Source organism: Pholis gunnellus, assembly GCF_910591455.1.
Source record: "Pholis gunnellus genome assembly, chromosome: 23".
NCBI classification, from domain to species: domain Eukaryota; kingdom Metazoa; phylum Chordata; class Actinopteri; order Perciformes; family Pholidae; genus Pholis; species Pholis gunnellus.
This window is the reverse complement of record NC_136550.1, coordinates 12,120,131-12,134,193: the sequence shown is the minus strand read 5'-3', so window position 1 is coordinate 12,134,193 and position 14,063 is coordinate 12,120,131. Positions and strand designations below refer to the sequence as shown.

The window sequence follows — 14,063 nt, the reverse complement described above, 5'->3', positions numbered from 1 at the left end:
TGCTGGAGTTTGGAGTTGGAAAAACTTCACTGAGCCTGTATTACTCCCAATTCCTAACTTAAGATCATAAAGTACAGCATCATGCTTTTAGGTCACTACAAGAAACACCTTCTTGTGCCGGAACAATTGAGTTTCACAACTTGTTGGTGTGGGTGAGGTCAACCACATTCTCTGCTAAACATGTTTGAAGAAGCCTCTTAATTGTGCACACAAATAGTTTCAAGCTCAAAATGATCCAAATGTCAAATATGTTTATTTTTTATCATTGATGACATGAATTTCACATACAAAAACCCACATGTGATTTGGTTATAGAAAACAACAATGAGGATGAACACAACAAGTATAAGTTGATCTTAAAGCTAGAAGCATTTGAGTGACTTTTACAGAGTCGGTGAATCTCAACTTCTAAATATACTGGTTAAGACATAAAAAACATTTATTTGTAAAAATGAACAAGATACATGGTTTAAAGATAACCTGCTTCAGACCACACAGACAACAAATGAGTATCCTAAACATGCACATTAGTGAAGGATAGAAAGATTTAATACTGGCTGCAGACTACGAAGACGATATAAAATCCTATTTATGTTCAACTTAGATATAAATCTCCATTAAACTTTAAAAGAGAAAACACTGTCTTGCTCAAAAGTACAAATATAATACGTCCAGTTCTACTGCTTCATGCTGTAGTACACACATTCACTCCAGGTCTGATCCCTCTGTCTTCTTGATCCGTTGTGCAGGTGGACACTTAAAGCCGCATAATACAGGATTTCTGCATGTTGGTAACCCTGGTAACAGATCATATATAATTTGATCATTAGTAGATTAAACAATATCCAGGAAACAATGCATCGTCAATTAAAAAAATGTGTCTGAATGGTGTTTCATCAGTTAATGTAATTACATCTGTATTTACCTTTGCGTTTGCTGTGGAGGGAGGTGGGAATCTTGCGTGAGACTCTGGTTGTAAAACAGAAAAAGATTTTTCAGTCAAAAGCCAAATTCAGTGAACACAAGCTGCGAGATACAAACAGCGCTAGTTACCTGTGCTTTGGCAGCTGTTTCTCTTGTTCATCATGCACACTGAGAGAGCCAGTAAAACACTCAGGATGGTGGTGAACGTCAAAGCTCCACTCAAGAGATACAGAGAGACGAGAGAGTCCAGCTCATCTGTAGAGAGACAGAGAGCAGAAACATGTCGCTTTTAAGCACCAATGAGACGCAACAACCTCGGCTAAACAAGTCACTCACCCTCAAAGTCCAGCTTGGTCCCGTCTCCAAACAGTATGTGTCCACACGAGGCCACAGCACAGTAGTAGGTCCCAGCATGAGACAGATTCAGACTCTTCATCGGCAGGTTGTAGACACAGGTGTGTGTTTGTGTGTTGGGTTTCCTCTCACACTGATCATTTCTGCCTCCGTCAGTGTAAATGAGTCCTGGATGAGATGCTTCAGGGTCTTTAAACCAGTAAACACTGTGTTGTCCATCACAGGTCCCAGTGTGAACTGTACAGTTCAGAGTCACAGAGCCTCCTGTCTGGATGGTCTCAGATGCTGACTGGTGGACCAAAGCTGGGACGTTCAAACCTGAATCCTGTACACTGACAGTAATGCTCACCGAAATTTCCAATGTGTATAGATAACAACTTATGCAGAAGTAAGTGGCTGAGTCCGAAATGTGCAGGTCTGCGATTGATAGGTGATTGGTACCATTTTTAGTATCCAATGTGAAGCGTGAGTTGTTCTTGAATTCACCATAGAGATATTTCTTCTTATCATACATATAGAAGGTAGAGATGAGCTTTGGTTTCTCTCCCAGCGTTTGCTTGTACCAGTAAAGCCTTGCAGCAACAATGCCTTTATAGAGACACTGCAACGTCAAGTCCTCCCTGGTTTTAACCGACACAAAACCAAACTCTTGTTGAACGGATGAGGAGAAATTCAGATCGGTCGTCTGAGCTGGATTAAAATAAAGAGACGAAGCAAATGTAGATAAAAAAAAGTGTGGCAGAATTCAGCGTAATAAAAATATGAGAAACATTTGTTTGAGATGTGACCGTACACTTGAAGTTTGAACTCACCCATTTCCCCCCAGAACAGACACGTGAGATAGAGAGCCAGCGCAGGAGATGTCATCATGTTCATTTTGCTGTGAGAAATGAAAAGACCGTCGAGCCTTTCTCCACTATTTGGAGACGAGACTGAATTTGATTGGCCAACCAGAGGTGACACTGAACTCTATGTCCTACTTAAAAACACCACAGATTCAAAACCACATATAATGTGACATTGAAGATTTGATGTTTTGGACGCTATAATCAGCCCTTCAATTCCATTAATTACACTGGACTGGCAGCAGAAGTCCAATAGAATCAGCTCTGTTTACATTAATAACTTCCGCTGGGCATAAAGTTGGACTTGCTTTTCATTTTTAAACGGCAGGCTTTTTGTCTTACAGACTCAATACCACCATATAAAGTTGACCGAATTAGGATTGTGCTGTTTTTGAGAAAAGTTAAATCAATTGTATTTATATAGCCGAATGTCAGATTTTAAACATTTGCTTCAAGTGGCTAAAGTGGTCTTTTAGTTCAGAGATATTCTTATGTAAGTGGTGACATCCTCACTTCCTGCTGGAAACCACAACATGTACCGAACACCCAAAGAGATACAAAAAGGATGGCAGGTAAAAAGAGAGCAATGCTTACTTCACTTCTTTTCTACGTATGTTCATAGACTATAGGGACACAGCATTTAAGTCCCCCCCCCCCATCCACAGAGAGTTTCTAGGCCTCCCGCTGATGATTTTCACGGAGAATCGTTCATAAGTTGAAAAAATATTTAGCGCTCTGCTATTGCTACGTTCTTATGCGAGTGCTGTGATATATAAATACATTCTTTGATTTTGGTCTTTATTGGACAGATGACAGTTTAGAGGCAGACTAGAAATGGGGGGGGTGAGAGAATGGATCAGGAAATGCTACCAAGAAGCCAAATGGTTACATAACTTGCGTTATGAAAAGGTTTTAAGTTATTTTGCAGGCAGCTGGATTCTCACGAGATCTAGCTAGAATCACTGGATCACATATCGCATGAAAATCCATTTTGTCTGGCTTCAAGTAATGTGTTTGTGCCCGGTCAGCCAGAGACGGGACCAATCAGTGTCCTGTGAGGAGCTACTGACAGCTACAGGGGTGTGCAGGACGACACAGAGAGGCGACTGTTTGTTCTTAACAACAGTGAGGGCTCCTGAAGAGGTTAGAGCAGTTGGTGTAATAGCGTCAGTTATATCAGAACTGGAGAGTATTTCTTCACTGAAAGAAGAGCAAAGAATGACACTGAAGACTTTTCTCAAGATGTTTTCGCTCTTCTCCTGACTGGCTTCGGCAAGAGATTGATTGACAGATACAAGTATATTGCTATACTTTAAGAGATCTCTTGTGAAATGCACACATTTATGCCTATTTTGAGTTTAGAAAAAGCTTTGAATTCATAACAGGGGTCTGGAGGTCGTAAAAAGCAGACTGTAATCTGGTGAAGGCCTGGTTTACGGTGAAGCCGATGCTCCTGATCCACTATACTTTACGAGAACAATTTATGTTGTATCACTTACCCCCTCAATAATGAATAAACCAGAGGGATTGCTACCAGTGAGTGAACACACATGCACATAATATATTGTCCCAAAATCAAAGTGTCACATACACATATTAGCTTTATTTGATCATTAATAACATACAGTGGACATACAAAAGCACATACTTCCAAAGTTGCTTGCCATACTTACCGCCTAACATCATAAACGGCACACATCCTGCATTGGTACTGGATGTCGGCATCGGTTGAAAATTGTGTAAATATATATTAAAATATATATAAAGTGTAAATATGAACATAATTACTAGTGATCCTTTTGACTTTAGACAACAAGGAAGATCCATAAATATACCTCAAAATATACTTCTATATCTACATCACATTTAAAGTATAGGACTAAATCCAAGTTGTGTTATAACATGTCCGGTTCTACAGCTTTACGCTGGCGTACACACATTCATCTTTGGTGTTGTTCCTCTGTCTCCTTGTTCCCATGGGCAGGTTGACACTTAAAGCAGCATAATGGGGGCTGTCCGTGTTTCGGTAACCCTGGTAACAAAATATGAAGAAGTGAATTAGGATATCAAAATGAAAAACAATATCCACAAAAATAAAAAATATTAGATAAAGTTCACCTCTGTATTTGCAGTGGAGGGAGCTGATGATCTTGCGTCAGACTCTGGTCGTGAAACACAGAAATACTCCTTTATTCAAAAGTTATATTTAGTAAATACAAGCTACCAGATACAAACAGAACAACTTACCTGAACATTGACAGACGTTTTTCTTGTTCACCTTGTAGACCAAAAAACCCAGTAAAACAACCAGGATGGTGGTGAATACCAAAGCTCCACTTAAGCAATACACCGGGACAAGAGAGACCCGCTCATCTGCAGAGTCAGACAGCAGAAATGGAGCTTTCAGCTTTTTATCTCTGTCTTCATGTTAAGTTTGATTGTAAAAAAACAACTAATCATCTGATGAGCTGGAGTGTTACTCACCCTCAAAGTCCAGTTTGGTCCCGTCTCCAAACAGTATGTGTCCACACGAGGCAACAGCACAGTAGTAGGTCCCAGCATGAGACAGATTCAGGCTCTTCATCGGCAGGTTGTAGACACAGGTGTGTGTTTGTGTGTCTGGTTTCCTCTCACACTGATCATTCCTGCCTCCATCAGTGTAAATGAGTCCTGGATGAGATGCTTCAGACTCTTTAAACCAGTAAACACTGTGTTGTCCATCACAGGTCCCAGTGTGAACTGTACAGTTCAGAGTCACAGAGCCTCCTGACTGGATGGTCTCAGATGCTGACTGATGGACAGAAGTTGGGATTTTCAAACCTGAACCCTGTACACTGACAGTAGTGCCCTCTGCAAAAGTCAACACAAATGTAGTGCTACTTGCGCAGTAGTAAGTTGCGGAGTCGGAAATGTGCAAATCAAAAATGTTCAAGTGATTTTGACCGTTTTCCGTTTCCAGTTTGAAGCGTGAATTGTTCTTGAATTCATGATAAAAAGTGACTTTGTTATCGTACACATAGACGGAGGAGATCAGCTGTAGTTTCTGTCCCAGCGTTTGCTTGTACCAGTAAAGCCATGCTGGATCATCACTCTTATAGACACATCGCAAAGTCATTCTGTCTCCAACATGAACTGATACAAAACCACTCTCTTGATGCACAGATGAGGACAATTTCTGATCAGTCGCATGAGCTGAAGTGAAATGAGAGACAAAGTAAATACACAATTATTTATTATACATTATATATATTGTGTGTATATATATATATATATATATATATATATATATATATATATAATGTGTGTGTAATTAAAGATAAGCATTTCTATGAAAAGTTAGAAACACAACTCACCCATTTTCCACAACAACAAACATGTCACATAGGAGGCAAACCTTGGAGATGTCATCGTGTTCAAATTCTTGTGTTGAATGAAGAGAATCTTATACTTTCTCCACTCTTTAGAGACAAGACTGTGTTTGATTGGCCAACCTGATGTGACACTGTGCTGTACGTCCTACTTAGGAAACCTGATCACACGCTCACTTCCATCTATAGAGTCAAGTTTGGTTCGTGAAAAGATTCACATGGTGAGAGAGGTACATGTAGAAAGCAATGGCTCTGTATCTTGGTATTATGTATACAATTAGAGAAAAATAGATCACAGGTATATACAGTAATGTACACTAGTAATGACTTACAGTGAAGTCTAATTTAGCTCAACAGCTTCATCATTAGCTGATACAAACACATATAAGTTTGATAGTGACCTGTAACCCCCCCCCCCCCCCCCCCCCCCCCATCCCAAAAAAAACATCAGCAACAGCAATGTTGACTCTGAATATCATGGTTTTGGAGAATTTTATTGAACTGACTTAAAATCACCTGCATACGAGCTCAGATTGTATTCTTTTAATTATTATCATTAACAAAAATAATAATGGTCATTTTTATATGTCAGCTTCTGATATTCTGATGTTTCAAAATGCCGTGTGCAACTTCTGTATTCTATCCATTGTTTATGTTGTTGTAAGTAGTACTCTAAATAGTATTTCAGCAAAGTAATCTTCTTCTTCTTCTTCTCAGAATTACCATCACTAGTTTTATTAGCTTTAGTATTAGTTTTATTGCGATTAGCTCTTGACCTCTAAGCACTCCACTGTTCTTGGATATTTTACTGGTCTTTGGCTCAAGGAGCATGTGTGTGGCGGTGCAACAATGTCGACATCCTGCTGAAAACCATAGCTGACAGAGATGATAAAGCATGGGGGTGAAGGTTAAACAGTCTAAATGTAATGCTTTATATATTTTCTGCATTCATAGGAGGAGCAGCAGCGTCAGAAACGCTTTTGCGTGCTTGGTTTTTCTACATGCTTTAAAAGAGTGTTGACTGGAAACAATAAGCAATTTCCTGTGTTCAATTCCAACGTTGTCCCCGACGTCCCCCTTTGTCGTTCCATAACAACTTCACGTTACTTCCTCTTTGCTCATGTCGTAGAGGGGCTACAGAGCTTTGTCACTTGAATGGGTGTTTGTCGTTTTGGGGCTCAAATGCTTGATGCTGTTTTTCTTGGGAGGACAGTTTCCTTTCTTTTGTAGCTCTGTGTTAGGGAGAAACTTGGGGAAGAATTCCCCCTACCCTTGTTCCATAACCCACAAGGTCTCGCTCCCAATTGATCAAATACCAACGATTGTCAGTGGCCCACGGTGACTTTTGTCCAGGAGACCACTGATGGTGTCTTGTTAGTGTCGTTATTCATGTGACTCACAGGAGTCACTCGTCACGTGACTCGGTAGTCAGTCAAGTTAACATAAACCTAACCTCCTGTGAAGACGGAAGTTTTATTTTCAAAAGACAGTGTGCATGTAACAAGTAGAAACAGACACGCCGTCCCTGCCACGTCCCAAACTGACGCTATTGGGGTACCTAGAGTGTCATAGTTTAAAGCTAGCCAATCCTAATCATCACATAGTGATCACATAATGGAGAATACACCAGTTCCCTTTTAAAACAATCAAGTAATACATAGGAAGGTGTTTGAAGTCAGACCACGAAGATGCTTTAAGATGCTGGCAGAGGCCAACTCTTCAAACCGTATGTAAAACATAAGCCAAGAAGGTAGGCAGGCTTCATTGTAACCTAAACAGTCATTGTGAACACACATGCTTCCTTTGTAGATCTCAGGACTTAAAGCTCAGGTTCAAAGCTTTTTTTCTTAATTCATATTTGCAATGTCTCTAATCTTGTGATCACAGACAATTAATTACTATTTATTCATCTTTTAATTATTGGCATTTGCCCTCTTTTCTATCTGTAGTTTGCTAAATCTCTTTTGTCCTGTGGTCCTTGATTACTCCACTGTTGGCCTGGGTGGTGACCCTTTTATAGTATCCACCGCGCTGCTTGCAAAGTAGTCAGTAGCTAAGTGACAAATGCCTGCTCAGAGTACAAACACCTCTGCATCCTGCTGAAAACCACAAACGTCGTTGCAGTGAAAGTATGGGGATGAATTTTGAACAATTCTGTTTTCAAAGCAGAAACAGAGACAAAGTATAGTGACTCAATTTAAAAAATGCTATTTTAAACAAGGCTTTACCTGACTTAGGCCCAGAGAGCAAAGCCTGATTACTTTACCATTTTCTTTTACATTATTATTCTCTCATTATACCCCACTAAGATCTGATCAACTGGCATAATTTGACAACACTGTAACAATACAATTCTGAAATACAATTCTTTTTTTTTCACTCACTCGCTCAATCCCTGTTTACTGCAGTTCTTGTCACTTTTAACTCTGTTTACGAGGGGGAGGACGGACATCCTCCGACTGTCACCAGCTGCTTCTTTTGACCTGTAATCAAGAAGCTAGTGCACTAAAAAGGACTCGACCCCTCACTGGCTTCCCACTCGCATTCACTTTCATGTGTGTTCATTGGCACACACAACTAACTTGCGGGTAGAGCTCCGGGAGATTTAAGTCTGATGCGTCTCTACAGTGCACTGATTGTGATGTTATTGCTGAATAGTACTGGAATGGGACATGATTGGATTAAAGGATTGGTCATGAATTACAGAAAATGAACATTCACCGTAGCATTTGGTTGAAAACAATGGATTTTAGAAAAACATTAAGACACAAAATAGTTTAAAGAAAATAAAACTAAGACTACAATCACACTACAATGTGAAGACATCCTGCTTAAAACCACACAGCCACAAAAAGAAAGAGAGCAAAGGTTAAAAAATATGCATTTGTCCGGCCTTCTCAAAGCATACATCTCATATGTTGACTGTAAACCACAAGGGAGGCTATGCAAAGATTCTTACATCAGTGGGTTTGTTACAACATGCACCAAAACAAGTAAACAAGTAAAAACTATAAAAAAGGCTTTTTTTTGTGAGAACAATTTTCACCTCAGTATATTTTGTAGGTTCCATAGTCTGAACCAAGATGGCAAACTGTATTTCCCCTTTCATCTTTGATAATGGCAGCATTGATCCTCTCCCTCCATTCTTACCTTTCACTATAAAAGCCCTGGTCATATAATATTCACAGCAGAGAATTTCTAATTTTCATGTTTGTTATTTGTTATACGTCCCTGATTCTTACATCAGTGACTTTGTTACAACATGCACAAACACAAGTAAAGACTGAAGGCTTTTTTTGTGGGAGTAAGTCGCACCTCAGTTTATTTTGTACAAATGTTGTTTTTTTGATGAACAAATAAAAACATTTTCCGGAACAATTATATTTTTCTGTGCCCATATTTATGAAACAACAACACCGAGATTCCATAGTCTGAACCAAGATGGCAAACTGTATTTCTCCTTTCATCTTTGATAATGGCAGCATTCATCCTCTCCCTCCATTCTTACCTTTCACTATAAAAGCCCTGGTCATATAATATTCTCAGCTGAGAATTTCTAATTTTCATGTTTATTTGTTATACGCCCCTTTTGTATAAAGGCCTTAAGGCATACAGTATTTCTCAGACCAGAGGAGTGTAGAAAGATATGTCACCGATATCTGCGATGCTTTTACAATCACACACGGTCAACGGTTAAGGTTTTGCTCATCTCATGAGAGACCGATACAACGGGTATGGTGATAGTCGAAATATGGCACGTTTGCCGGCACAGCTGAACTGTCATTGCACAGTTGGTGAAGTAGATTACTGCCACCCAAGGCTTTACCTCCATTATATGTACATGAAATGTTGACAAAACTGTGTCTGTTTTAACAAATATCTACATCACTTCTCAACATGTTAACAGGTGTAAACAAAATGGCGTTTTACAATGAAATCTATATATAAATGAATCATGTCAGCTCTGACCCTCTTACACTGGAGTACACACATTCAGTCTTGGTGTTGTCTCTCTGTCTTCTTGATCCGTTGGTCCTGTGATCCCTCAAAGCAGCATAATGGAGGTTGTCTGCATCTTGGCAACCCTGGTAACACATTTTATTTCATTTTTATGAAACACAATGAAGTAGATGGAAGAAATGAATTGATGCAATGTTAAATGTGTCAGAATTGAACAGTTATTTTCAATATATAATAGTCACCTCTGCATTTGTTGCGGTAAAAGCTGAAACTCTTTGAGACTCTGTTGTGAAACAGAAAAAGCTTTTTATTTAAAAACCATCTTCAATGAAGACAAGCTGTTGGATGAAAACATTCGTAGTTACCTGTGCATTGGCAGCTGTTTCTCTTGCTCATCTTGTACACTGAGAAAGCCAGTAAAACAACCAGGATGGTGGTGAATGTCAAAGCTGCACTCAGGAAATACACAAGATAGTCCGGAGAGTCCACCTCATCTACAGAGAGCCAGACATCATCAGACATTACAAACCTTTCAGTAGAGCTAGAGTGATAAATCGGCCGATAGCGTATTGCATTTTTATCAGTATCGGTGTATATGTCGGCAGATGCCAAACTAGGTTTAGAAATTGAGAAATGGTGTCTCCATTACAGAGTTGGTTCACCAGAGAGCACTGACAAGTTCACTTTGTCACGTTCAGTAAAAACTCAATCAAATCAAAGGTATACGTATCAAGATTGTGTCATGGTTCTGTTGGACTCTGTTGCCTTTGCATAAGAATTTGATCCGGGAATAGTAATAATTTCTTCTCTGCTAGAATTTGACATCACTTACTCACTAAGTTGGTCCGATTTCCAAACAGTATATGTCCACACGAGGCAACAGCACAGTAGTAGGTCCCAGCATGAGACAGATTCAGGCTCTTCATCGGCAGATTGTAGACACAGGTGTGTGTTTGTGTGTCGGGTTTCCTCTCACACTGATCATTCCTGCCTCCGTCATTGTAAATGAGTCCTGGATGAGATTCTTCAGACTCTTTGAACCAGTAAACACTGTGTTGTCCATCACAGGTCCCAGTGTGAACTGTACAGTTCAGAGTCACAGAGCCTCCTGGCTGGATGGTCTCAGATGGTGACTGGTAGACCAAAGCTGGGACGTTCAAACCTGAACCTTTTACATAAACAGTAGTGCCCTCGCAAAATTCAAACTTGTATTTATAGAAACGCATGCAGAAGTAAGTAGCAGAGTCTGAGATGCGCAACTCTGAGATTGTCAAGTGATTGTTCTTGTTATTAGTTTCCAGTGTGAAGCGTGGATTGTCTTTAAATTCATCACTAAAACTGCTATTTGTAGCATATTTATAGAAGCTGGAGATGAGCCTTGGTTTCTTTCCCAGAGTTTGCTTGTACCAGAAAAACATAGCTAAGACGTCGTCTTCATAGAAACACCGTAATGTCACGCTGTCACCAACATCAGCCGATACAAAACCACTCTCTTGACGCACAGACAATTTGTCAGTAATTGTCGGAGCTGAATAGAAAAGACACCAAAAAGAGTACAATTAATGCCATGATAGAAGTTTTATAATGATTTGAAATTACAGCGGCAATGAATATATATTCATGAGGATACTAATACATCCACATAATATCCAACTTACCTATTCTCCACAAGCAAAGACAAGTCAGATACGAAACAAAGTTCAGAGATGTCATCGTGGTCAAAATGTCTTCATGAATGTGGAGAACCTCCATACGTTCTCTCCTCTTAAAGAGAGGACTGTGTTTGATTGGCTAACAAGAAGTGACACTGAATATCCTATTGTGGAAACAGTGAACACATGTTCAGTGCCCCCTCCATTGCAAATTTAATTGGTTCTACTGTAGAGTCAACACACGTGGGTGAGAGGTACCAGAATCACAATATGATTTCTCACCCTCATGTATAAAATCCCTCAGAACAGAAATAACTTGGTTACAAGGAGTGTGGAGGGAAGTAATGTTCAACTAGAGTTTTCTTGTCCACAGATCACTCGCTTTCATCAGCCAACGTCAGCAGCACAAAGAGCTCTAACAGGTTACGGTATTTAGAGAGTGCTTTGAGAACCAAGAGACAAAGGCACAAAATGTTTTTTTTCAGGCATTTCCTCTCAGATTATTGTTGAAAAGTGAAAAGTAATAAAGTAAAATACTTCGTAGTTCAAACACTTGAAGAAGTACTGAATCCCACTGATGATATTGTATGAATGTCATTTGGTCTTTTACACCCAGATAAAGACTTCTTAACAATTGATGAAAAGCTTGATGCAAGTGTGAATATTTCCTTTATCCAACAAAAATGTTTTTTTGATCTGGTGAAATGCCAATTATCCGTCTAAAAGGAATGCTTTCACAAGTTCACACCTCCTTCGTCACAGGAGTGATAAAGGTGGGCTTGATGGAAAGATGCAAACAATACAAAAAAATCCTATTGTATAACTAGACCTTTGTAAGGATGTATTACCTGTCATACCCGCTGAATTCCACATTTGTATTTTTTAAAAATATTTGTCTTAACTGAGCCTCTACCAAAACAAGAACTGATTTGGGTTATACCGTGTTCACACCAAACACGCGGCGTGTTAACCGCGCCATTCGCGCTATTTGCGCCATTCGCGCCATTCACGCCGCTGGTCTTACCGGGGACCATTTGTGTTCATTCTCGGGAATTGCGTGAATCGCACTGGATGCGCCGGCAAGGGGGCGTGGCTTATCGCCCTGGAAGCCATTCAACTGTCCGCCATCAACCGTGGAAAAAATAACCTCTATTTCTGCTTAGTACGTGTTGTGGAAGTCCCAGATATCACGGGAAACTAAACGTCGTCTTGTCTGGGTTCATAACATCATCCAGAGGAGCTCCGTGGATTTTATTGAGCTGTATTCACTGTGTCTAGCAAGCCACACGTCGGCTGGTTTACTAAAGCTGTATGAACCCCAAATAAACAGATTTGGCTGTGATTTAACTGCAATAAACTAATAAAAGAGATGCCGAAATAACTACGTAATGACGCAGATTTGTAAAAAGTCTGAATTCGTGTTTTGTTAGTTCTCTCCTCAAGACGACAAGCAAATAACTTTTAAAATACTTGTTTTCTCAATGGAGCTCGGATCGATGCTAGGCTTTGCTAACATTGTAGCAGCTCCATCAACACTCACAATAACGTCATCTCGGCGTTAATACGGCAGCTTCTTTTTCATTGTTTGTACCATTTGGTTTACACACACACACATTTATACACATAGTTTGGTCCGGTCTCTCCTGATATGAGGTATCGTAGAGCTCTGGGTGATCACAGACGGCTACAGTATTTGTTTCCTGATTCAACAACGGCAGGACGTCAGTGATGACAGGAGAAACATCTCAACGCTGATAGGCTATCGCGCCGCAGAGTCACGCCATTTTTTCGCAGAAGTTGAAAAATTTCAACTCACGCGTTTGCCGCAGCCAAACGCGCCGCGCCTTCGCAAATTAGCGTCACTCCAGTCTCATCGCTTCTGTGCATAGACTTTGTATGTAATCTACTTGCGCGAATAATTTGTGCTGCGTTTGGTGTGAACGCAGCATTAGGCTTTTAGGCTGTACTTAGGAACAGTGATGCTGGAAGCTAAAAGCAATCTTAGTTTAGCTTTTTCTCATTACTATATCTTAGAAATGTCATTAGTTTAGCAGCAACTTGGTCATAAATTGAACCATTGAGCAAAAAAACATTTTTAATAGCGACCCGATGGCGCGGTTTAAGGAACGGTTAAGGGACCATCAAAGCTTCTGAGGACAATGAATGTCTCCACCAAATGTTGTGCCAATTCATCCAGTAGATGTTGAGCCATTTCACGGGATAAGTGAAAACTTTGACCTTTATTTTTGATCACCAAAGAGTTCCTTATATTAGTGTCTGGATCAAAGTAGATGATCAGCCGACCAACCCAGATTGCCATCCCTAAAGCCACGTCACTAGCATGGCTGAAAATATTATTTTCTTTGCAGTGGTTGTTGTTGTTGCAGCAAGTAGTTAATGCAGCTCATGACACTGCACAGGGATATACATTGTTTCAGCTACTTCTATCAAGAAATAAGTGACTTCTGTTGGAGGACATGATGAGCAGTTTACTCTTACAGCAAAGTGCCACTCCTTTAGCCAGTCGACACTGTTGCACTGCACTCTGAATGATACAGATAAAATCAATGTCATAATTGACGGCATCTATGTTAATGATACAGAGTTGTAATGTGTAGATTACTAGTCAAGCCTTTTGATTCTGATTCATTTATTGATACAATCTACTAAAGTTGTCTGGGCATTAGAGTTATACTGTGAGGCTGCTGTGCATGAAAGCACTGCAGAGACTTCCTGTCTGAAACCCCAAAGACAAAGAGACAGAAGTACATTGAGAGATAATCTTTGACTGCCGACCACACAGAAGCTAAAATGAAGATCCTTACATCTCTGGGTTTGTCTGTATTCAGTCTTGTTTCCACCCTGCGATGAGAGGACCGGCACTGCTGATTCTGAGCATGCAGCTGTGAACAGAAGAAGTCCCATCCGTATCATTCATGTCTGATGTTTGCAGAGGCTTG

The 14,063-nt window shown here is 40.0% G+C and overlaps 3 protein-coding genes across 3 annotated transcripts; all 3 read right to left on the bottom strand.

Moving 5' to 3' along the window:
• Positions 1-273: 273 nt before the first annotated feature.
• On the bottom strand, positions 274-2,143 carry LOC306714650 (uncharacterized protein). The gene is made up of 5 exons (XM_079184728.1): positions 2,091-2,143; positions 1,261-1,968; positions 1,054-1,179; positions 926-969; positions 274-797 (listed from the first exon to the last, which is right to left on the bottom strand). The coding sequence occupies exons 1-5, from the start codon at positions 2,092-2,094 to the stop codon at positions 678-680; spliced, it is 1,002 nt and encodes a 333-aa protein (XP_079040854.1). The 5' UTR covers positions 2,095-2,143; the 3' UTR covers positions 274-677.
• A 1,586-nt stretch (positions 2,144-3,729) lies between these two features.
• Positions 3,730-5,540, bottom strand: LOC306714649 (uncharacterized protein). Its single transcript, XM_079184727.1, has 5 exons — positions 5,477-5,540; positions 4,608-5,315; positions 4,371-4,496; positions 4,242-4,285; positions 3,730-4,155 (listed from the first exon to the last, which is right to left on the bottom strand). The coding sequence occupies exons 1-5, from the start codon at positions 5,529-5,531 to the stop codon at positions 4,036-4,038; spliced, it is 1,053 nt and encodes a 350-aa protein (XP_079040853.1). The 5' UTR covers positions 5,532-5,540; the 3' UTR covers positions 3,730-4,035.
• A 4,735-nt stretch (positions 5,541-10,275) lies between these two features.
• Positions 10,276-11,164, bottom strand: LOC306714583 (immunoglobulin kappa light chain-like; the record flags this gene model as incomplete). The annotated part of the gene is made up of 2 exons (XM_079184630.1): positions 10,276-10,979; positions 11,110-11,164. The coding sequence occupies 2 exons, from the start codon at positions 11,162-11,164 to the stop codon at positions 10,276-10,278; spliced, it is 759 nt and encodes a 252-aa protein (XP_079040756.1).
• Between the last annotated feature and the right edge of the window lie 2,899 nt (positions 11,165-14,063).

Excerpts from the sequence above, each read along its gene's own strand:
- LOC306714649 (XM_079184727.1), bottom strand. The coding sequence starts at position 5,531 with ATGACATCTCCAAGGTTTGCCTCCTATGTGACATGTTTGTTGTTGTGG. Across the intron at positions 4,497-4,607 it reads GACCAAACTGGACTTTGAGG|ATGAGCGGGTCTCTCTTGTC; the intron begins GTGAGTAACACT and ends CTGACTCTGCAG. Across the intron at positions 4,156-4,241 it reads CCTCCACTGCAAATACAGAG|GGTTACCGAAACACGGACAG; the intron begins GTGAACTTTATC and ends TTTTGTTACCAG.
- LOC306714650 (XM_079184728.1), bottom strand. Across the intron at positions 970-1,053 it reads AAACAGCTGCCAAAGCACAG|AGTCTCACGCAAGATTCCCA; the intron begins GTAACTAGCGCT and ends TTTTACAACCAG. Across the intron at positions 798-925 it reads CCTCCACAGCAAACGCAAAG|GGTTACCAACATGCAGAAAT; the intron begins GTAAATACAGAT and ends ATCTGTTACCAG.